The sequence below is a fragment of the Anastrepha ludens genome, chromosome 5 (assembly GCF_028408465.1).
Source record: "Anastrepha ludens isolate Willacy chromosome 5, idAnaLude1.1, whole genome shotgun sequence".
NCBI classification, from domain to species: Eukaryota; Metazoa; Arthropoda; class Insecta; order Diptera; family Tephritidae; genus Anastrepha; species Anastrepha ludens.
The window spans coordinates 62,347,495-62,373,193 of NC_071501.1; the positions used below are offsets into that span (position 1 = coordinate 62,347,495).

The window sequence follows — 25,699 nt, forward strand, 5'->3', positions numbered from 1 at the left end:
CTCTTCCCAACAAATGCTACTTTGTACTAAGTAGGCAAATGAGTAGTAAAGTCCTCTCTCGACGAACAAACCTAAAACTCTACTGCAAGACTCTCGTCATGCTCGTCCTAACGTATAGCGCAGAAGCGTGGACGATGACAATATCCGATGAAGCGACGCTTGGAGTGTTTGAGAGAAAGATTCTACGCAAGATTTTTGGACCTTTTGACCACCTTGGCAACGGCGAATATCGCAGGCGATGGAACGATGAGCTGTATGAGCCTTACGACGACATAGACGCTGGCTGGGACATGTCGTCCGAATGGACACAAACGTTCCGGCTCTGAAAGTATTCAATGCGGTAGCAGCTGGTGGTAGCAGAGGAAGAGGAAAGCCTCCTCTGTGTTTGAAAGATCAAGTGAAGAAGGACTGTGGTCCAGGAACTACCTGTTGGGTCGTCAACAGAGGAGCAAGGGGTTGCATCCGAAGCGCAACGACCTCGTCCTGGTCCAGGAGGACAACACACCACCGCAGAAATGGGTCTTCGGCCGCGTCGCCGCTATCGTAACAGGGCAAGACGGCAAGGTCCGCGTAGCAGACGTGGAAACCAAAGCGGGCGTAATTAAACGCCCCGTTCACAAGCTCGCCGTACTGCCATCAGACGTTGAAGGACCATGAGCCTGTCAAGTTGGCCGGTGTTACGCCAAATGGCTTATAATTTTAATTATTGATTTAATTTAATTTTAATCATTATTATCATAATTTGTTAAATCCATAATTTCTCATAACGTATCAATATTAAGCTTACTGTTTTCTAAAAATACTGTTGAATTTTTGTATATGCATTTAAAAATGGCGGCCGCCGTAGCCGAATGGGTTGGTGCGTGACTACCATTCGGAATTCAGAGAGAGAACGTCGGTTCGAATCTCGGTGAAAACACCAAAATTAAGAAAAACATTTTTCTAATAGCGGTCGCCCCTCGTCAGGCAATGGCAAACCTCCGAGTGTATTTCTACCATGAAAAAGCTCCTCATGAAAATATCTGCCGTTCGGAGTCGGCTTAAAACTGTAGGTCCCTCCATTTGTGGAACAACATCAAGACGCACACCACAAATAGGAGGAGGAGTTCGGCCAAACACCCAAAAAGGGTGTACGCGCCAATTATATATATATATATTTGAAAATAGCACTATACATGTATAAACACCTACACATATATCACATAACGTAACATAGCAATACATATTTACTCTAATTACATAAATTTGAACTTAATCCGTTAGGCTAAGACATTATAAAAACTTGAACTCAGGAATAAATAAGGCACTTGTAAAGTTACACCGAACGCGCTCGCATTTCATTTAACATGCAATTGTATTCGCGCATTTCCCACGTAAAGTAATTTCTCATCTTAACAACGCTTAAGATATTTCAGTAGAAAAAGATGGAGTTTTCTTCAATACCAGTGTGTTTAGCAAAATTATCTTCAAGACGATCAGGAGTTACTGAAGATGAAAAAGGTGATAGATGTAACCATCATATTTTAGGTACACCGCTTAATTAATTATTGTTGTTAGATCCAATAATTAGAGATTGTATCCAATAATTTAAGGAGTAACCATTATATTTTCGGTACAACGATTAATTCATTATTGTTGTTAGATCCAATAATTTGAGATTGTTAGAACTTGCGGCTATTATTTTGGGGAACCGATTTCCACATGGAGCTTTTATCTAGGAGAGCAGACTCTCACTAGCACACATAGCGCTCGCAGTGGCAGAATTCGAGCCTGCCTCCCCACTCTCTGTAGCAGTGATAGTAGCCGGTTGAGATACAAAAGCAGTATCATTAGAGCTGGAAGCAGCAGAAACCGAGGAAAATGCAGCATGCGATGGTGAGACTCGCACTAGCAGCAGGCAATAAGCAAGCAGTGTTAGCGTTGCTGATGGCTGCTGGTTTGTTGTTTGCAGCACGAGTTACTATGTCACATATATTTATTAGTTCGGATGTAAGTAAGGATATGTTAGCTTCACTATTTGTGAATTTAGTATGCATTGAAACTGTTTGTGCCTGCAGGGCATCGATCATTTGAAGTAGTTGTTGCTTATCTTCATGCAGAGTATTCACCAAAGGTAGCGACCGAGCATTCTCAATTAGAAGTCGTACATTTTTCTAAAGAAAGGCTTATCGGCCGTGATAAGGAAATCCAAATCAGCCGGCAGAATGCCAACAAAGTTCAAGTGAAAGTACTCTTTGCACTGAGCATACAGCACCTTGGGTTGATTTCGACCAATCTTTTGTCCGCACAAGCAAGGCATTTGTACATCACCAATTAATAATTATCGTTATGTTTAGAGTCAATGTCTCCCGGATTTATATCCCGCCAACGACTGTCACTTCAGCAGCATTCCCCGTGTATGTATGAGGAATTTGTATGCTGCTACAACACACACATCAAATAAACACGTCCATACTGTATCAGTTCGCACAAATAATATAAAATGTTATCGAACTTAGGTGGAAGGAAGCGAAGTGCTGAGACTGACAATGGCACTCCCGTTACATAGCATTCGTTCATAGCATCTAAAACAAACCAGCTCCAAGGGATGTGAACTGATCTACGTCGCGTAAAACGGACGGAGATGCAACAACTTCATGGAAAGGGGAACTGTTGTTATTGGAGCTTCGTCAGTTGTTCAACAAAGAATTATCGCATACTATTACAGAGTCCTCAGGAAGGCGGAAATAAATTACTGCGGGTCGAGACGGGAACCTTTAGCTGTGGTTGAGTGCGTAAAATATTTCCACAAATACCTGTACCAGTTTTCTAAATATTTTATTAACCTGAAACTGATGTATTGTGGTTATTCAATGCAAGGTATTTGAGAACTGTTTCATCCATTACTTTTTATCTCTCAAACCGAAAAGTATTCAAGTTTCAGATCCAGGGCTCTGCATATTTACGATTGGAAATCCCACGCATTCCCTATTAGCATTCCCATTGCTATCCCTATTAGACGATTAAGATGTGAAAACCTATTCTTAGTCTCTAAGTAATAGAAAAGAAATCGTTACTCGTACAAGTCTATAAGTATATTTCTTTACTCATATTAAAAGCATAATGGATGCCAAATTGCTCAGAGAAGCGCAATAATATTCGTTATCAATATGAACAGTATCTTCCTCTTATAACTGATTCTCATGATTTATACTAGGTGCGTTAATATTTAAAACCTTCATTGCAGAAGCAGCCTGATCAACAATCGGTATACATAAAGGGTTCGCTGATTCTATTGACTTCCGTTGCCGTCGTACACATTGTGATTTTTCCCATGCCAGGTCGAAAGGATACGTAAGAGGTTTCAGTTCATCTGGACACTCTTCTTGATAAGGAGCTGTGGCTTCGGCTATTGAGGCACCACGCGTATGAATGCGTTCTAGCATGGCTGCATTATGTGTCTCGGCATTCAGAGAGGTAATGTATTCAAAAAGTTGTTCTTTCGTATAAATATCTGACAAACCACGTTTTTCGAAGAACTGAAATAAAGTTAAAAAATGAGACATAAATATAAATGTGATCAGCAAACAATATACACTAAATGAATTCGGATATAATTCTTAATAGTATCAATTTATATAATTTTTTCAACGGAACTCTCGATTTTTTCACCGTCCACCAAATTATTTTCTCATGCGCTACTATCTCCATACAATCGACACTCCATCGTTCCTAACATATAGTACACCAAAATCTCCATCGGTACGCCTTTATTATTGAGCTAGAGAACTTAAAATGATAATACAAAACAGAAATATTGTTGCAAGGAATTTTTTTTATTGTAATCCGGTAGATAATTTCATGGTATTTATTTTTTTAATATGATATCCGGCATATGTCTGCCGTGGTTACTAGTTACATGGCTCACTCGATCAGTCCAATTTTTTAGTCTTTTCCTCATAAATCTGGACGCATGGCGTCAATGGTAGCTTTAATATTGGGTTCCAATGCTTTAAGAGTTTTTGATTTGTCGGCATAAAAATGATTTAACACATCCCCATAAAAAGTAATCCAGAGGCGTTAAATCGCACGAACAGAGGGCCAGTAAGTAGGAGCACTTCTGGAAATAAAGTTGATTTTGCAATACTATAAATCGATTGTTAAGCACGCTGTATAGCAAGTGGCGCAGGCTTGTTGGAATCAAATGTCGTCGCTTTTTAGCTGAGTAATTTTTGAAACGAAAAATTCAGTCAGCACGGCTTATTTAGCTTATTCACGTAGCCGTTTAACCAGAAGTGAACTTCATTACTAAGCCCAGTACTTCGGTCCGTTTCGAATGAGCCCAATCAGCAAAAATGTTACGCGAGCTTACTTAAAAATTTTCACGTAGTCGAAGTACAAAGACCAACAAGTTGAGGACGACGACGAATCGAATTTTCTATCATTTCCGTTAAATGCATTTCTGTGATACATAAAAGAATATAACTTTTTCTCATTGCAATTACCTCTAGTGATGTGCAAACATTAAAGGGTTTTCCTCGCTATCGAGGGATGATTAACGATTTTTTATGGCCGGAATTGGATGGTATTGATCTGGACAACGTTTATTTTCAACAAGATGTGCCACACATCAACGAAACCATTGATTTTTTACGGGAAAAGTTTCCGGACCGTGTTATCTCTCGAAGAGGTGTCACAATTGGCCACCGAGATGTTGTGATTTAACACCTTGTGACTTTTTTCTTTGAGGCCACGTGAAGAAGGTCTACGCCAACAGCTTAGGGTCGATTCAAAACCTCAAAGATGGAATCCGTAAGGATATCGAGGACATAGGGCAGCCACTTTGTAATTCGGTTATGGAAAATTTCATGAAAAGGATATTGCCCTGTAAGCGTGGTCGTGGTGGTCATTTGCCTGATGTTATTTTCCACTATTAACGGCATACCTTCCTCTTTATAATGAAATAAGCATCCGATAATTTATATTAAAAAATAGCATTTTTCTTTGAATATCAAAACAACACCTCTTATTAGAAAACCCTATACATTACACTTAGTTTTGATCGCTAATTTAACGTCCTTTCGGTTTCAATTCTCAGTTTCTTTTGTGAACACGAGCCTCTTGTATGGTGGTCGATATTTATTAAGGTTTACTTTTGACAGTTTATGCATTTCGCAAAATCGTTTATACATTATTTATACTTATATATGTATATGACCAGCTTCGCCCCATTTTGCACATACATATCTGCTCAGTTTCCTACACACAAAAAATTTGTTGGCATTTCAAATTTAATTTTAAATCATAAACTTTCATAAACAAGAGAACATTTCAAAGTTTACCTTTTTAGATTTACATACATATACATATGTGGCAGGATTTATAATATTTTTAAATCCTAATATTTTTCCGAAATTAATGATTAAAAATTAATAGTTTTAATAAATTTATTTTTGGGAGACACCCTAATTTATATACATACTCATACATATATTCATGAACATACAGTCTGCCTAATAGAAAATTCAAACTTAAAGTCCAGCAATAAAAAAAATTGTATTTAATGCTGCTAAATAGACGAATCCCTTTCGCAATACACGTTGTGAAATTTGATAGTTTTGTGAGGAATTTAGAAAGCGAATGTGACACAGAGATTTGCTACTCTTTTAAAGAAACCGCTAATGACAATGCTGATGAGCCGGTACCAAAAATCGGAAAGCTAAAAATAATAAAGCCCCAGGCGGTAATGGGCACGCAGTAGAAGCAATCCATAAACTTATACTCCGAATTTGGAGAGAGGAAATAGGACCAAGGGAGTGGCTAATTGAAGTCATTAAATATTTACATAAAAAAGCGATAAAACAGAATGCAGAAAAAAACTACAGAAGCATTACTCTTTTCAATACTGGCTGTAAAACTTTTTTCATAACCAGGCGTTTCTTCTCAAACAAAACATTGACAAATGCCTCGGATATAGCTTCGATCTACATGAATTATTTATCGATTTTAAACAGGCTTTTGGCAGTATAAAAGGACCAAAAATAGCAAAAGCGTAATATACCAGCAAAGTTAGTTCATCTGACAATGCTAACACTTAGCAATACAACAGGCAACGCTACTTTGACTACTTTGTTATTGGAAGCGATATAAAGTAGGGCCGCATTGTCAACAACAATATTGATCCTAATGTTCACTACGCGTAGATTATGTATAATAGTATCTGATTATGTATGATAGTATCTGATCACCTGTTCAGTCTAATGCCATTATTACAAGAAACCTGTAGGCATTTGGATGATATTTTTACATCAATTGAAGTAAGCACTAAATCCGTTAGTCTAATAAAAAAAGAAAATAAAACGAAATACATGAAAATCTCAAAAGATGAAAATCTAAACAGCAACGATATGAGTTCATCATCAATGAGAGTCTGGTGACAGTCAACCATGCGTACTACGCTAATATAAAATTGCTTAGATCAAAATCTCTCTCTAAAAAATATAAGCTTGTTGAGATTTAGTCCATATTACTGCCAAAAGAAGAAAGACCTCGGAGTTTTGAGATGACACCGACGATTACTGGATACGGTATAAGCACGAGCTGATTGGACTGTGCAACGGCGAGGACATTATAACGTTTATTAAAGCTCAATGTCTACGCTGGACCGATCACAGAGTGTGCATGAAATAATCGCGACCACAGAAAAAAGAATAGATTACAATCCAATCATAGCAAAATGTAAAGGCAGACCCAAGCTGGCATGTCTACAAAACATCACCCGATTGGTTGACATGGCAACATCACATAAAAAAACCGGAAGACAGTAGCTCTTGACCGAGTTAAAATTCACCCCAATCCGTAATGCTGATGATGAATATTCACGGATTAAGCTTCCTTTTGGGCGAATGGTAGTATCCGTCGGGCCTGGTGCATTGCTGATAATTAACAACTTCAAAGAACGTTAAGCATTCAGTTATGGTTCATGTTTAGGGCTGCTTATCTGAAAAAGAATTTGACCATTTACCGCCAATTTCAGTGAAATGTTGATGAATAAAATGTACCGCATTAAAAAAAGCATTATTACTGTCAGCTGTGAAGATATTTGTAAGAATTAGACAAATTTGGATTTTACAAGAAGACAACGACTGCAAGCACCAAAGCAGATGCAAATGGGAGTCGAACCATATTGAAAATGTTTAGACAATAGTTAAGCAAAAACTCAAAGGAAAACAAATATGGACGGCCCAACAGAAATTAAGGCAAATTCGGCTGATTTGGAACCGATTACTTTCACATCTTGCGCAGACATTAACACAGAGCATCATGACTCGAAGATGTGTAGTCATATACGGATAGTGCAATAGATTCATAATTTTTTTTTTTAATCCATGCCGTCCGTAATGAGCTCAATTTTGCAAAATTGCTCCCTGCTTGCTCTGAGTTCCCTAGAAACATAAGTTTGTTAATTTTTTTACTACCTGTTACATGAAAAACCACAAACAAGTGCTTTTATCTTACATTTTATTGCTTCTTTAGTTGTCTCTCCGCATATTTTAAACATAATCAGTTACGGATGCTAAATAGAACAATCTCTCCGAAGCGTGAAATAAATACGTGGATCCACTTCGTTATCGTTCGATTATCATAATACTGAAAACCGTCGGATTGCGTATAATTCTCGCTGCAACCATCCGTTGGTGACCATAATGGGGGTGAATAATAGCAGTGTTTTTTATGCGTATATGTAACATACCTGCACTTAAAATTTGTATGAAGCAACGGGCGCAAGGAGGATGATTCCATATGTAGAAGTCCACGCAAGTGGGGAAAGTTACTGATCGCCATTCACTTGGGAGTCGCCAGGACGATTCTTCTGCATATGGTTCAAGCAGCTCACAACTCGCGGGATTAGCCCAAGTATCCTCTGGGTAGCTTCCGAACACCCATTCGGGAATGAGCTAACGTGAGAAGGCGAAGCATTCCTGGATAGCTGACTGTGCGCTGGGTTTGGGACCCGCCACTTAAAAAACCCCCCCAATGAATATATATACAAAGCCTCGGATGAGAACTACCTTTACTGATGACGACCCTACCTTTACTGGCGACTTCAACGCCAGGGTGAGTAAGAAGAGAATTTTTGGTTCCACAGTCGGAAAATTCAGCCTGCACAACGAAACATCCGGTAACGGACAGAGACTGATCGAATTCGCCGGGGCCCGAAACATGGTAGTCCACAGCACCAGATTCCAGCATAAGAAAATACACCAAGCAACATGGCTGTCTCCTGATCGGAAAACGCGAAACCAGATCGATCATGTTGTGATAGATGGAAGACGCTTCCAGTGTTTTAGATGTACGTACGATCCGAGGACCCAACATCGACTCGGATCATTACCTTGTTGCAGGCAAACTACGCACACGCCTCTGTGCAGCAAAGAGCGTACATCTAACTACGCAAATAATGTTCGATATCGAAAAGCTGCAATCACAACAGACAGCCAGAAGATTCGCCACTCGACTCTCACTCCTGCTCTCAGAGATTACTACCCAACAAACCGGCATGCACGAGCAATGGAGCAACATTTCTCGTTCTCTACGTAGTGCAGCCGAAGAAGAAATAGGATACCGGCGAGCCCGAGAAAACAGCTGGTACGACGAGGAATGTCATGCTGCAGCAGAAAGAAAAGATGCTGCCTATAGAGCCACGCTGCGATCGGGCGCAACGCGAGCCATGTGGGATCGCTACCGAGAGCTAAGAAAGGAAGAGAGACGTATCATCAGACAGAAGAAACGAGAGGCCGAAATATGTGAGTGCGAGGATCTTGAGATGCTGGCCAATAGGAACAACGCCCGAAATTTCTACCAGAAAGTTTGGCGGCTTACAGAAGGTTTCAAGACCGGGGCGTTTTCCTGTAAGAACAAAGACGGCGATCTGCTGACTGACATCCAGAGCATACTTAAATTATGGAGAGAACACTTCTCGAACCTATTAAATAGTGCAGGTGCGCATGTCACAGAGAATATGAAGATCCCGATACCCCAATCGTTGACGACGGAATGGTCGTTCCACTACCCGACCATGACGAGGTGAGAACAACGATAATACGGCTTAAGAACAACAAAGCCGCGGGCGCCGACGGACTGCCGGCTGAGTTATTCAAACATGACGGCGAGGAGCTGGTTAAGGTGCATGCATTAGCTTCTATGCAAAATATGGTCGGATGAAAGCATGCCTGCCGATTGGAATTTAAGTGTGCTCTGCCCAATCCATAAGCAGGGCGATCCTGCAATCTGTGCCATTTACCGCGGGATTAGTCTTCTAAATATCGCCTATAAGGTTCTAGCGAGCGTATTGTGTGAAAGCTTGAAGCCCACCGTCAACTAACTGATTGGACCTTATCGGTGTGGCTTTAGACCTGGAAAGTCTACCATCGATTAAATATTCACAATACGCCAAATTTTGGAAAAGACCCATGAAAGGAGAATCGACACACACCATCTTTTCGTCGACTTCAAAGCTGCATTCGACAGTATGAAAAGGAGTTTCCTGTATGCCGCGATGTCTGAATTTGGTATTCCCGCAAAACTAATACGGTTATGCAAGATGACGTTGCTCAACACCAGCAGCCCCGTCAGAATTGGGAAGGACCTCTCCGAGCCGTTTGACACCAAACGAGGTTTCAGACATGGTGACTTCTTTAACCTGATGTTGGCGAGGATCGTATAAACCGCAGAACTTAATCGCTTAGGCACAATTTTTTATAACAGCGTACATTTGTGCCGATGATATTGACATCATGTGCCCAATTGGCGCCGGTTAGCACGAGAAAGAAACGACTGGCTTTGTTAAACTCGGCCAAAATCATGTAAGCGGTTATCGCGCCAATTAAGAAGATAATGGGCGCACAGTTTTATATGTGTTCATGAAATATAATAATTACGGATAGAATCCACTTTTTCATCGATTATAGGCAATTGCCGAGAAAGATTTTCTTTCAGTTTACAGACAGATACATATGCGCTTGAAAAAAACTACAGCTAATAATAAGTCAGTGGAGTGGGGCTTAGACGGCGCGATAATTTTAAATATTTTCTAAGAGCCTAACCGGCGAACTCCAAACAGTCAATTAGATACTTCTGGAGTAGAGTCGAGCGGATACAAAAGAAACAAAAAAGAATTTAACATTTGCGAGGCTTGCGCTGACCGTAATAGAAAAAACTGTGCTTAATGGAAATAACATATAAATAACTGCGTCGTATTCAAATACAGAAGCTGAAAAATTGCTGAATTTCTTTTTATAAAAAGTGATGACGTTAACGTGTTTTGCATTTAATACTTACAGTTATTATATTAGTACAATCACGCATCAAAAATTCTAGTGCACTTGGATGTTCTGGCTCTACTGACTGTGCTACATCGATGATCCAACACTTGCCGTCGTGCCATAGAATATTGTACTCGCTCAAATCAGCATGTATCAACTTTGCTTCATTATATAGCTTGTGCATTGCGGCAATAACTTCTGCATAGGCAAAACTCAATTCCGAATGGCTTAGACGCGCGTCTTTAAGTTTTGGTGCCGCATTGTGATTATCGCCAATGAAAGACATTACTAAAACATGTTTTTTTAAAATGACAACATCCGGGCAGTTTATACCGACGCTTTGCATGCGCATTATATTATGCATTTCCTTTTCTGCCCACATATTTATAATAACACGATTATTTTGTTTGCTAAAACGATCTTTAAATCTATAATCATCTTTTATATATCGATCCCGTTGCTTAAACTCATTTAGTGTAGTTTTAAATATTTTAATAGCACACTCTTTGGGCAACAATTGCGGTGAACATACTGTTCCACTATATTTAATGTCATTTGTTGCGTAAGCAGGATCTGAGTTCGCATGTAAAATTATAGCTTCTTTTCCCGTCGATATAATACCATTTATTTGGCCCAAAATTTGGCAATTTTTTAGCTTATAAAGCAGCAGGCGAGTACGCGCATCCACCCCCATTTCAGCCGTAGTCTCGTTGGCCTTCCGATCATTCATTCTACTTTTCTTATTCCCTCGACGTGAGTATGTTTTCAATTGGTTAAAAACCTGTATAAAGTTTATATAGTTCAATAAAATTATATGATATTAATTTGATCAGATAAGGTATTAAACGTATGCAAATACATTCTGTAAAAAAATGATCGGGAATTGTTCATTTAAAAAGCGCGCGTTACACATACATATGTCTAAATTTTCTTGCTGGAATGTTGGCACAACTGCCCTTTATAGTGTCGCAGAGTTTGAGCGTGTTGAGAGTTAGCTTGCTTTTGGCATTTAATTATATTAGTCAATCGCAGGTGTGCTCCGCGATTTTCACTATGGATAAAAATATCGAACAAGGAATTTGTCTTCAATTTTGGGTTTTGAACGGGATTTCGTGTGTTGAATCATTGAAAATGTTGCAGAAAGCCTACGGCGAGTGAGCTTTATCAAAAACACGGGTTTACGAGTGGTATAAGGCTTTTGCAGAGGGACGAGAAGTCGTGGAAAATTTGCCCCGATCTGGTCGCCCATCAACGCCTTCAACGGATGAAAACGTCGACAAAGTCGAGGAAATGGTGCTGGAAAACTATAATTTAAGTTTGAGGGAGGTAACTCGTGAATTGAATTTCTTTAAATAAATTCATCGGAAGAAGGTGGTTGAAGACATGCATGAGCAAGTGAATTCGGACCCAACGTTTATCCAGCGCATCATAACAGGTGATGAGACGTGGGTATATGAGTGACATGCAATCCAGTCAACAGGCGGCCGTATGGCGCTATCCACATTAACCGAAACGCAAAAAAACTACGTCAAAGTCGGTGAAAAGAGAAAGTCATGCTACTCGTTTTCTTTGATTATCTTGGTGTTGTGCACTAGGAATTCGTTCCAAATGGTTCTACGGTAAATAAAAAAATATTAGTTGGAAGGTATGCATCGTTTGGGAGAGAATGTGCGTGGGAAACGGCCCAATTTGTGGAGAGAAAACTCATGGATCTTGCACCATGAAAACGCACCGCCTCACAAGGCTCATATTGTGAACACTTTTTTGGACAAAAACTTGACAAATATCATCGAACCACCACCGTATTCACCGGATTTAGCCCCCTATGACTTTTTCCTTTTCCAAAAACTTAAATTGCCACTCCGCGGACGCCGCTTTGCGTTGATAGAGAATTCGCTGAAGGAGCTTCAGATAATCTCTTCAAACGGATTTAAAAGGTGCTTTGACGACTGGACTATTGTGTATTGCTTCGAAGGAAGCGACCAAATACATTTTGATAATTCAACAATTATTTTGCGTTTTATTAAACAATTACCGGTACTTTTTTGATAGAATGTATATTATGCAAATACAAATATTTATAAGTACAAACTACACATAGCCTTTTAATAAAAATCTTTGTCAATTCTCGCTTCTAGCACTTGGCAAAACAAAGGAATAGAAATCTTTAGCCTGTTTTATTGGGTTATCCATCTCAGCAGAACGATCAATTCTCATGAGAGGTGAACATTTTTTTATTTTGCAAAACACAAAAAGTGCGAAATTTTTTCAATATTCAATATTTCAAAAAGTGTATTTTTTTTTTAGCTTTTTCCAAATCAAGAGGACACCAATTGAGCGGAATGTCCAGTTCCTAAAATCAGTTGTTTTTGAGTAATGAATTTTTTAGTAAAAAACCTGGAATTGTTTGTATTGAAGTCGCTCGTGCAAGTAATAACGATCATTGTGAACCCAGAATCATTAGAATCGGTTCATTTTTGACTAAGTTATGAGCAATTAAAAAAAAAAATTTCTTATAAAGGGTGGTTAATATTCAAGGGCCGATGTTGAATATGAACCACACCTAAACGTCAAGTTTTTTTCTGTATTTCATTTGACATTTTTTAATTTCAGACTAACTCAATTTGAATCATGGAAAGATACACAATCGAGCAAGGCGTTAAAGTTATTCAGGCTTATTATGAAAACGGGCGTTCAAATCCAAATGCATATTGCGCACTTCGTGATTTTTTCGGTCAATTTAATCGTACAATTGGAAAAATTGTGCAAAAGTTTGAGCAAACTGGGTCTGTGGGAGATGTGAAAACAACAGTGTATGCTCGTTCAGCTTCTACTTCAAAAAATATTGCTGCTCTTCGCGATAGTGTGGTTGAAGAGCCGTCCACCTCAACTCGTCGTCGTGCCCAACAATTGCACCTCTCACGCTCGTCGTTGATGAACAATATGCATAAAAACTTGCATTTACACGCTTACAAGGTGCAATTGACTCAATAACTAAAGCCTTTTGACGATTTCAAGCGTCGTCAATGGTCAGAATGGTGGCAGGAAATGGCAACAGTGAATGCCCAATTTTCGAAGAAAATCATCTTCAGTGATGAGGCACATTTTCACCTAAGTGGATTCGTCAATAAGCAGAATTGCCGCATTTGGGAGAATGATAATCCAAGAGTGATTGCCCAAAAACCAATGCACTCACAAAGAGTGACTGTTTGGTGCGGTTTATGGGCCGGCGGCATCATTGGGCCGTATTTTTTCCAAAATAGTGTTCGCTATCGTGAGATGATAACGAACTTTTTATGGCCCGAATTGGAAGATATGGAAGTGGACGATATGTGGTTTCAACAGGACGGTGCCACTTGTCACACAGCTAACGAAACAATGGCTCTTTTGCGCGAAAAATTTGATGGCCGAATAATCTCACGTCGCTGCGATGTCAATTGGCCGCCAAGATCATGTGATTTGACACCGTTGGACTTCTTTCTTTGGGGTTATTTGAAAGAAAAGGAGTACGTCGATAAGCGAGCAACAACTCAAGGGCTAAAGGATGAGATAATTCGGCACATTAACGGCATAGAACCTCAATTATGCCTCAGCGTCATCGAAAATTTGGACCATCGGATGGGGGTGTGCCGCCGAGGCCGTGGCGACCATTTGGCCGATATTTTGTTCCATACGTAATTGAGCCATACCAATATTATCATAATAAAAAGAAATGGCAATAATTTCCTAAAAAAAATTGTATTTTATTCAAAATCAACAACCTTGAAACTTAACCACCCTTTATAATTAAAAAAATCGATTTTGAGACGAAAAACATAATTGACTATAAATATTGAAAAAGGGCGAACAAAAAATACATGTCTCATTATTTTGACCAGAGAGCAACATATTTGAGTTACATCGAACATGTCCCGAATAGCCCGGTTGAATTGAAATGGAAAGCATCAGGAACAGTTTTTTCTAATAGCGGTCGCCCCTCGGCAAGCAATGGCAAACCTCCTAGTGAATTTCTGCTATGAAAAAGCTCGTCATAAAAAATATATGTTGTTCGGAGTCAGCTTGAAACTGTAGGCCCCTCCAGTTTGTGGAACAACATCAAGATGCACGCCTCAAATAGGAGGAGGAGCTCGGCCAAACACCCAAAAAGGGTGTACGCGCCAATTATATATATACCTATATATATAGGCTAACAGAGCTGTAAGTGTATGTTCAAACACACTGATTAGCTGAGGCAATTAAACTTAAATTGTGTCGTTCCTGATGTTCTCCATATACTATATGTAGGGAATGCTGCTGGGTTCTTGCTCGGACATAAATCCGGCTCATTCCGGTAATGCAGAACTGATTGTCTTTGGAACTTTTGGTGGTCACACAATTTAGCTAACACAATTAGTATTTGACAGCCCTGTTTCATAAGATTGCATAGAGAACGGACCGGATTTATATCCGACCACAAATTGTTGTTGTGGACTACTTCAGTAAGTGGCCAGAAGTGTACGTTCTACTAAACCTAGAGGCAAAAATCATTGCCGCGGTTTTTGTGCAGAACTGGGTGGCTCTGTTTGGAGTACCTAATTAGTTGCATGGAAGAAATTTCGAGCCCGCAGTATTTAAAGAGATGCATTGCTTAATGGGAATTAAGTAAACAGGTATTACACCCTTGCAACAGTAATCGTATGCAATGGTCGAAAGATTCAATCGCACATGCAAGCACCTGTTGACCTATCGCTCATCTGTGCATTAAACTACTGGCCAAACACTCGCCAGGACCATCTTTGGAAGCAATGCAAAACTAGACAAGGGAAAGCCAAAGTAGTTCAGTTGGAGAGATTAGCTTCATTTGGATCGAAACATTTGGTGTCTAATCGGGACGATCAGACTTAAGCGGAAGGAAGTGTGGCAAATCCGGAATGTTCGCGAAACTACTGGCAATATGGATCGAATAAGGTACTAAAAAACACATGAATACCAGATCACAAGACAGAAGTTGCCAGAACATACGAGTTATCACATCTAGAAACTACGATAGTTGTTAAGCACATACATATAAACAGAAGTGCGCATTTTATTTAGCAATACAGCATTCAAAATCAGAGGAATTATAGAGACGTATTTGAAGAAAAAAGTAAGATATATAGTTTAAGATGATATGTTTTCGTGATGGATAATATTTGCTGGGTAAAATTTCTCCAGCGCAAAATAAACGTTTATCTTGCATGGAGTTGTCGCTTTGCTCTCTAAATTTTTGAGTAATGAATCTCAGTGAGAAATTTGAAAATTGTTTGGTTCAACGGTAATCGACAGTCCCATGCATACTCCGATAGAGTACGTTGAATGCTGGTGTACAGTAATTTGAATGAACGTAGCTTGGGAAAATTCTTAGGCAGAGGTAACGTGAACAAACGTGTACTTGCGAAATAGAGCTGGAACCATCATCAAAAAGTTACTTATATTTTAAGGTATTTAGCCTGTAGTATTCTTCTTAATAAAGCCTATTCAAAAAAATTTCAGCTATGGGTGAGTCACTACTTGACTTTATTCTAGAAAACAAAATCAGTGTTTTGAATTTAAGCTCAGAGCCGACTTTTGTTACCATGAACAGAGAGGAAGTTCTGGATATCACACTGGCTTCCGACATGTTTTCTAGCCACGTTAAGAGATGGAGAGTTGCAAACGAAAATTCGTTCTCAGACCATCGGTAGATTAAATTTGAAATTGACACTAGATCTCCCCAAGTTAGTAAGTTTAGAAATATGCGGAAAACTGACTGGGGAGTTTACAATAATAAATTAAGAGCTTTATTGCCAAATATAGTCCCTAAAGACCCCGCTACATGTGGGGAGCTGGATAAATTGATTAATCAGGTAAGTAAAGCAATGAATAGCTCCTTAACAGCTAGTTGTTGTAGCAGTAATAAAAGCCCTGTCAGTGTAGGGTATATCACCGGTCGTCTTCGCCTAGCTCATCTAAAGGTAGGCACAGGCAACATGTCGAGGTTTGGGTTCAGAGGGAGAGGGGTGTTAGATGAGTAGATTTTAAGATGCATGTGAAAAGGTGGTTAATGTCATGCGGGGAGCTTTCACATGCTGGCCATGTGTTTGGTATGTTGGGGTCAATTCTTGATAAGTAGGAGTTTAACCTGCTACAATATCCAGAATGTAACTGTGCCAGTATTACGCGGGTCTCACGGGGAGACTGGAGCTCTTCATCTGCTGTGGGTGGTGGCATTCGGTGGTCGAGAGCTTAAGAAGGTGGTAACGGTCTCCCGATGCATGTCGTTTGTTGTCTGTTTAAAAACTGTTTGGCCCAGTAAATGCCTGTTAGTTTTGTACTGCATCTCGTCGGCGTAATTTAATAGGTGTCTCCTGACGTACCTAGGAGGCTGCTCTGGCTCAAGCAGGTGTATACATGGGTGAAACCTGCGGTAGCACCCTAACAGGAACCGCTTGCTGAGCAGCTCCATTACAGGGAGCATCTGTGCCTCATTGTGAAGGTGTTGAAGAGGGGGCATCAGGACGCAACCCTTCGCTGTCTAAATGGCAGTGTTTTGGCAAGTCTGGAGCTTTATCCAATGCGTGTCACTGGTTCCAGGAGACCAGACAGCGCAGCATAGTTTAGATCCGGTCGGCCAATTGCCTTAAATGCCGATAGCAGCAACTCTTTGTATTTGCCCCAAGTGCTGCCGGCAAGCGATTTGATGACCTTGTTGCAATTTTGGACTTTAGTGGCAATTGCGGTTGTGTGCGCAGAGAAGGAGAGCAAACTGTCGAAGGTTACACTCACAATTTTGGGATTTTTTACAGTCGGAATTGGTGTGTCATCGACTTTTACCTTGAGTTGAAGTTTGGACTCCTTTGTCTAGGTGGTAAAGAGGGTCGCCGCGGATTTAGTGGGGGAAAGTTGGAGATTCCTCGCAGTGAAAAAGCGAGAATGGTCGGTGACGTAGACGTTGACTTTGGCACACAGGCTATCAATGTCATTGCCTGACGTCATTATCGTACACCTTGCTTGATCTTCTGCTGTTTGGATGTTTGGTCCCGAAAAATCACTGACGAGTAACGACCGCTCATGGCGGACCACCTCTTCAGCCCTGGCGTGAATGTCGACTGATAAATATCATCTAGTAGCGTGGAATGGCTGACAGTGTCGAAAGCCTTCTTCAAGCCCAACGCTACTAGGACAGCCCTCTCATAGGGGCGGTTTTGGTTAAGCCCGCTGTTTATCACGGTGAGTGCTGTGGTGGTGCTGTGCGCTCGTCGGAAACCATGCTGATGTGGGGCTGGGGTCAGGTGTTTCGTGAAGGGGAAGGGATAGTTATCGGCCGATAAGATTCCCCTTGGTTGGCGAGTTTCCCAGGTTTCAGTAGCGGGACCACTCTCCCTGATTTCCACATCAGGGTAATGTGTGCACAGTGTGGTGGACTCTGAACGCTAGGGCACCACCGTTGTCTCGCTCGCGATCATGTCTGTGCACGTTATAGCCATCCCTGGTAATCATAGAAGAGCTAGCCTGCAGCTTGGTTTCTTGGACCGCAGCTATTGGGATACCGTGGCGGCTCATAAAGTCAACTATCTCGTCAACCTTACTCGTTAGTCCGTTGCAGTTGATTTGAAGAAGCTTAAAGCTTCTTGGTAAGACTGTTGCAGCACGGGGGGTGAGGGGGGTAGTAGCCGTTGAGGCATCGGACGCCTGCTGGCGGGAGCAACACGTGACCACATACCGTGTGGACCACTCCCTATGTGACCTAAGGCCTGAACAGGTCTTAAGGTGGCTCCACCCGTTGCACTTATTCCATTCCTTATGGCATTCGCAGCAATAGAATACCTCTGGCCCAGTGTTGGATTCAATACCAATGACGTACGAGGCGGCAGCCCTTGGTCGAGAAAAACCCGAGTCATTACGGTAACGTAGAACCGGCTGTCATGGGAATGATATCTCGAAGGTCGTGGCTTGTATAACCGGTCATTGGCTATTTGGGAGACATTCCTTGAGACTAGGAGGTTTCTCCCATGATTATTGCAGAAGTTGTAGAGATGACGAAGAGGAAGAAACAGTTAAGCACTTCCTTTTGCAATTGTCCAGCCCTAGCTAAAATCAGAGCAGATTGTCTAGGTAAATACTTTTTCAATTCTCTTACAGAGCTGTCTAGCTTGGGGATGGGGGGGTTCCTGTTCAGAACAGTGGTATCAAAACGGACCTGTAAGGTCTAAGTGAGTTGGTCGTACAGACCGGCTGCCACCATAACCTAGCCTGACCTAATTCAAGATTATATTTTATGAATTCATTTTTAAATTTAAAACCGATCGCAAAGTTTAACCAATATGAAGCTATTGTGTTACCTAAGCAAAATATGATAATAATGAATTCTTTCATAGAAGAAATGGATTCATCATACAATTAATAAACTGAACACTTTATTACGCTTTACCCACGTAAGCTTAGAGTTTAGGCCTCAAAGTCACTATTATTCTTACATTACTAACGGCATTCCTTCATATCTATTTGAGAAAAGCTTCTTGTCGTCACGTGCTCTAAACACCCAATAAGCAATAAGTAGCTGTCACCTTTGAATACTAGCTGCAATGTTTTAGCAATATTCGGAAAGCTGGTAGTGAGCTTGGCTAAACCTCCTCTGGACACTTCATCCACCCATGTGAAGGTAGCCTTATTGCAAACATACCATTTTGAAAATGAAATTTTCTTTCAACAAATTTTACTTTTCCTCCACTTGTACTCAAAATTTCTAGAGCTTGCATCCTAATTTCTTACTAGGGGAGCCGATTTGCAAAGAGGGAACGGGAATGCTGCTTACCGAGCAAACCTTTAACCATGGTCAATTCACTATCATGAAAATGTTATGTTCATGATTTTTCTGAACTATGACAGGATAGAGAAAAAGCCTACGCCAATGTTTCTATTCTTTGAACATAAACTATAACTAATGTGATATTTGATGCTATACTTACTTGATTAGAAAGCTTCATATCGAAGCCCGCGCCATCTCCAGTAGGAAACTCGGGAGGGAATGACATCACTCGGCATGCATTGCGAACTCCACACAATTGCGGATCATGTTTTGTTATCATTTCGCCCTCTTTATCCAGCTTAAATCCACATTTCGGTATTGTGTCCAAGAGTTTTTCGTTTGTCTCAAAACGGTCCCAATCACGTTTATGCTGGCTTTCTTCCTCCTCAACTTCAAAATAATTGTCTGAATCGTTCAGAAATTCCATATCACCATTACGATGGAATTTATCCAATATTACGGTAACTTTACTATCTTTGTTGCGTTGATGTTCAATTCGTCGTAGATGCTCATTATATTCGTGATCCAACTGAGATTGAAGCATCTCAGCGATTGCGGCGTCAGAATCACATTCCCCTGCAGTCGTTAATAGTGCAGAATAATCTTCCCACGTATTAAACTCGTCTTTCACTCCCACATTGGATGAGCAAGCTCTTTCTTCATACTCTTTATTCGCTGATGTCTCATCACCTGTTGTTGTAGGGTATATACTAGAATCTAAATTATTGTTTATTAATGTTGCTAGTCCTTTGGATTGGCTATGCGCCTGTTTCAATAAGCGTTCTTCATGGCGCTTTTTTTCGCGATTATGAACACGGTGTGCATATTCTTCTGACATTATATCAGAAAAACTAATTATTTCCATCGCCTTTGTGGCTGTATTACCCCAAGCATTTATACTTGTATTTTGTGAATCCATTATATTTAAGCTACCTCATACACGTACATGCAATATATCGAATTATAAAAACTCTGCAGAATGTAAATTATAATTAGATTTACAAAATAATTCTTTGGTCTACCTTTTACGATATCTGGTGAAATAAGCTATCAGTGTTTTGACCCAATAAAAAGTTCCTGGTTCAGAGATGTATTTTATTCAGTAATAAAGGCTTAATCACACGAAGCAAGAGAGTTGTGAATTTCGAAAACCAAATTAAAGTTACTACTATAATGTTTTTCTTTCTTTAAAAGTATGTCGCCTCATTATAGGTCAATTTTGCGAAAATCTTGCCATGCGTCCGATGAAAATATTTCATATTTCATATGATAATAGAACAAGAAAAATCCAACCCTTTCACAAATTATATCTTATTGGTCTGCGTATTCATATTGCATGCTCGTGATTACAAGAAACATTATTTTGACTTTAGCCATAGGGTTGTCAGTGTTGGTATTATGGTGTACATTTATATTGGCAACACTGTATCTGTCAACTCATTCTTTTCTTAGCCTTTTTCTTTTATTATTCTAACAAAATGGCCGACAAGATGTAATATTAAGATGTTTTGTGTTAATTAAAATAATTGTAAAAGCTTAATAAAACTAACAAATGAAGTAAGGAAGAATTTCATTCATGTATATTAAGAGTCAGGACATATTGTATTATTAATGATATCATTAAATGTCTGTTGTTACTCGTTGTCTTTGTTGGTTCGCCAACTATCCTAAGATTACTCTACTCTTTGAAATAAACTTCGAAATAAACCACTTTTCTTCTCGTTAAGTCCCTCATAATTTTGTGTCGTATTTAGAACTACGACATTGATACTTTATCAGCCATCATATTTTCATAATTTTTCAATAGCCGCACATTTTAAAAGCTCTTAGTTGGTGTACACTTGCAGTTTTCAACGTCCGCTGTATAGTTTTTAACCAATTTAATTGTTATGTGCCAGCGTACCAGTAGTTTACCAAGTTTAATGAAAGCCTCTCTAGCAGTTTCTATTCTACTGGTTATTTAATTATCATGATCCTATTGGTTGTCAGGCACACTCCATGGTATTTGAAGCTTTTTGCTTCTTCTATTATTATACTTAGTTAGGGCTGCCGCCCCAGTAAAGTAGTCCTGTCTAGAGCACCGTATCTCACCCCTCTTCTATCGTGACAGGAGCAATCCTATGCTGCAATTTTGCTCCAAATACTTCTCCTCAGAGCTGGTATTGAATCCAATCCTGGGCCAGAGTTGCTCTATTGCTACGTCTGCCATGAACGGTTTCACCCGATAGGTGTAATAAGTGCAACGAGTGGAGCTAGCTTAATGCAGTGGTCCACACAGTATGTGGCTACAGGTTGCTCCCGCCGCCAGGCGTCTCCTGCCTCCCCGGTTACTGCATCCTCTAATGTGCCGGCACTGGCAACCGCCACCATAAACCATACCTCAACGGTAAGGAGCTTATCGGCACAACCCAACTCCCCCAACATCGGCCGATCGCAACCCTCTTGATCCAACCCTAGTGCGGGGACAAACCAGCAGCTCTTGGACACCCGCACAGTCTGTTCCGTGTGCCAGACCAGAGTTCCTTGGAACTTGACATCAGGCAAATGCAATTCTTGCAGTGGTTGGTGCCATTTTCGCAGATGCTCTGGCCTCCGCCACACCACCCGTGAGTGGATACGTGACTACATTACCCACTGCTGTAGCTCAGATGCGCAACCGTCCCCTGTGGCGCGGCCGCCTACAACCATTAGACAGCAAAAACAACAGCGGGACGCACAGCAGACCCAATGCAGGTAACCCCAAGCGTCCCTCACACCCTGCGTTATGACAGTCATTCCGAGGAGCTTCAAGCTTCTTCAACTCAACTGTAACGGACATCCGAGCAAGATAGATGAGACCATCAACTTTATGAGCCAACATGGTATCTCAATAGCTGCGGTCCAACAAACTGCACGCTAGTTCTTCCCTGATAACCAGGGATGGCTATAACGTGCACAGAAAAGATCGTGAGCGAGGCAATATCAGTCGCCTAACGTTCATGATACACCAAACAGTCTACGATATCTAGTAAGTCAATATTATATCGACGAAGGCATCGACCACAGGAATTACACCTTAGAATGTCAAGGTACGCTCATCAGAGATGAAAACCGATTGGTAATAGGTGATTTGAATGCGCATCATGATCTTTGGCATTCAAGCCTACCAAACGATCATAGGGGACACCAGTGTGGAAGTGTCACGAATTGGTTGTGTTTCAGAGGGCTCTCAATTTTAGAACCCTCAACGGTCAATTTAAGTGAAGATTTTTATCAGCGAATAGTGCGGAGGTGTATTGATTCGTTTTGGCGAAAGAACGTTCACATTACCTGGGACACATAAAGAAACTGAGTGCTTAAAAACAAAAGAAATAAAAACGATAAAGGACGATTTAAAAAATTAAAGAATTAAATTGCGCGTGATCCACGAAACATCTATTTAGTATTCAGCAATTCAGCGATCCACTTTTGAAGGTGTGTGTCCAAACTATCACCCACACTTAAAGTAGGTGTCTTGGCTAAACGAAAGGGTGTGCTGCGAAATCAGTAACGGGTGGATCAGCTTCCTCAAAATGGAAAGTACTCCATCGATAACCGGTTTAGAACACATTGGAGAGGACATTTACATCCGTTTGAGCGACGACGGCGTTTATCACATTCTCCTGGGCGCTCAACTTCCTTAAATACTGCGCCCGCTCTAGGTATCACAGACCCAGTGACAACTGAAGTAGAAAAAGAAGATGCTTTCCTGTGCCTCGGTCATCTTATAAATGATCTAAAGTATAAGGCGTGATAAGGAACCAAATACTATACGGTGATCCTATCTGGTATATGGCAAACAAAGCTGCAGTATTGGCTGAGAGTGAAACGCAACGCATCGTAGCACGGGAAATTAGTAAGAAAACACGGAGAAGAGGATTTTTATCTGACTAAATTTTTAACCGGGCATGGATGCTTCAAAGCATACCTTCATCGGTTCAAACACGAATCGAATCCCACTTGTGAATACTGTGAGGTAAACGCGATAGAAGACGTCCACCACGAATTCTCCGACTATAAGCGTTTTAATTGCTTTAGATTGAAGCTTTGCATCATATTTGGAGGAAACTATCACCCAGATTCATTCGAGCAATCCATGCTATAAACCAGGGAAAATGGACGGCAGCATGCGATGTCATAGCAGACACTATGAAGAAACTAAGGACCCGCAAAAGACTACAACAAAGGACAGGCGACTAATTCACCTTTGTCCCGTGGTTTGTGGAGTTCGACGAAACAACAGGCTTGTCATGGTTTCAAAGAGCCACTTGAGGGTAGTGCACTACCAAAACGCCCATGAAAAAAACCTACGACAGGTCGATTCCGGATATCCCCGCATAAGGGATTTCAATTTGGTGATTCGATAACTGGTCACCCAACATAAGCGGGCCAAATGGGTTGAGCACCTGAAGACAACTTCACTTGTGGTGTGAGTAAGCTCTGGTCCACGATAAGGTCCCTGTCGAACTCGACGATGCGCAACGATCAGGTGGATATAATGTTCAACGGTTACACTTCGTCGGATCCGAAGAGATGCGCGAGCTATTTTAGCCGGCAATTCATACTGTATCCTCCAGCCGACAGATCCAAACGTCGTACCACCACGAGGTTTCGGGGGGCCATCAACAAAACTACAGCATCAAAAGCCATTGCCCCTGACGGACTTGATATGCTGATGCTGAAAAACCTGGGACAATTCGGAGTAGGGTATCTCACAAAGGTTTTCAAGCTGTCTATGGCCAATTTCATTATTCCTGACAAGTGGAAATTAGGGCAACGCGCCAACCAAGGGGAAACATATCGGCCGATAATTCTCCTTTCTCCAGTAGGGAAGACTCTTGAAGCCCTCTTACTCCCACTCTCTATGAAACACTTAACCCCAGTCCCACATCAGCATGGCTTCCGACGAGTGCACAGTACCACCACAGCACACACCGCCATAAGCACTCGAATAAAACGCAGCTTAACCAAAACCACCCCTGCAAGATGACTGTCCTAGTAGCTCTGGACCTGAATAAGGCTTTCGACACTGTCAGCCACTCCACGCTATTAGATGACATTTTATAGTCGACACTCCCACCGGGGCTGCAGAGGTGGTCCGCGAACTATCTCGAAACCAAATCTCTGAACAGAGGAAGATAAAGCAAAGAGTTCCGCAGGGTGGTGTTTCTCTCCCTTGCTTTTCAAATTCTACATCTCGAAACTCCCCCAACCACCAGAGGGAGTCTCCCTGGTCTCCTACGCTAACATTTGCACGATACCGGCGTCGAGCAATGATGGCCTGTGCACCAAAGTGACCGTCTACCTCAACAATCTTTCTCGCTTTTTCACTGCGAGGAATCTCCAACTTTCCCCCACAAAGTCCACGGCGACCCTCTTTACCTCCTAGACAAAGAAGGTGAAACCGCAATGTAACTTAAGAGTCGATGACACACCAATCAAGACTGTTAAAAATCCCAAAATTTTGAGGGTAACTTTTGACAGTTTGCTCTCCTTCTCTGCGCACACAAACGCAATTGCCACTAAAGTCCAAAATCGCAACAAGGTCTTCAAATCGCTTGACGTCAATACTTGAGGCAAAGAAATGGTGTTATCGACATTTAGGGCAATTGCTCTGCCGGTTTTAAACTACACTGTACCTGTCTGGTCGCCTGGAACTAATGACACGCTGTGGATAAAGCTTCAGACTTGCCGAACTCTACTATTCGGACAGAGACGGGATGCCTCCTGATGTCCCCACTACAAAACCTTCACAGATGCTACCAGCACAACAACTACTCAGTAAACAGTTTTTGGTAGGGCGCTAGCGTAGGTGTCACCTATGTAGACACCTGGTTGAGCCTGAGCTGCCTCCTATTCATATCAGGAGACACCTCTTCAATTACACCGACGAGATCCAGGACAAAACGAACAGACAACTACTGGACCGGACAGTGTTTAGACGTACAATAAACGACATTCATCAGTAGATAAATGCCGTAATCGGAGTCCAACCACCACCCACACCAGATGAAGAGAGGAAGAGATTGGTGAAGCATCTTTCATTTTTTTCTTTGTAACTGAAGTTTCGATTATTTCAACAGATTAATTTAACAATAAATATATAAGAATAAATATTTAGCAGAACACTGTACGAAAATACAACTAACTCACAGAAATTTCAGAGATTTCTTCAATATTATATGTTTGACACTCTGGTCTTCATTCGAGCTAGAATATTAGTACAGTATCACCCAAAAAAGTACCTCTTTCAGAGGAAGTTTCTAACTTATTTTGGTCTTTATTGGTACATCACTGATGCTTTGAAATATACTCGTAGAAGTTTAATTGTAAATGAATACTGTTAAATATAAAACAAAAAATTGTTATGTATATGTGTATAAATTTGTATACTCATTGTTAGTGTCAAATCAAAAGAAAAGAGTCTATCTATCTATCTAAGGCGAATCTATTAAAGGTGGTATCGGTAAACAGGCTGATTTGCTTTAATTCATTCGCTGTGTTTATCCGGATGTCAGCATAAAATGATAAAACGAAAAGCCGTTCCATTTGCACTATTGTCGTACTCGTA

The 25,699-nt window shown here is 40.8% G+C and overlaps 1 protein-coding gene across 1 annotated transcript; it reads right to left on the reverse strand.

The window, feature by feature from the left end:
* Positions 1 to 3,052: 3,052 nt before the first annotated feature.
* Positions 3,053 to 20,178, reverse strand: LOC128863501 (serine/threonine-protein kinase RIO3). The gene is made up of 3 exons (XM_054102697.1): positions 19,271 to 20,178; positions 10,321 to 11,085; positions 3,053 to 3,518 (listed from the first exon to the last, which is right to left on the reverse strand). Exons 1-3 carry the CDS (start codon positions 20,027 to 20,029, stop codon positions 3,168 to 3,170), a joined length of 1,875 nt encoding a protein of 624 aa, XP_053958672.1. The 5' UTR covers positions 20,030 to 20,178; the 3' UTR covers positions 3,053 to 3,167.
* Between the last annotated feature and the right edge of the window lie 5,521 nt (positions 20,179 to 25,699).

Coding starts and splice junctions, on each gene's coding strand:
- LOC128863501 (XM_054102697.1), bottom strand. CDS start 20,029: ATGGATTCACAAAATACAAGTATAAATGCTTGGGGTAATACAGCCACA. Junction 11,086..19,270: donor ATATGAAGCTTTCTAATCAA/GTAAGTATAGCA, acceptor AACTTTATACAG/GTTTTTAACCAATTGAAAAC. Junction 3,519..10,320: donor ATTGTACTAATATAATAACT/GTAAGTATTAAA, acceptor ACTTTATTTCAG/TTCTTCGAAAAACGTGGTTT.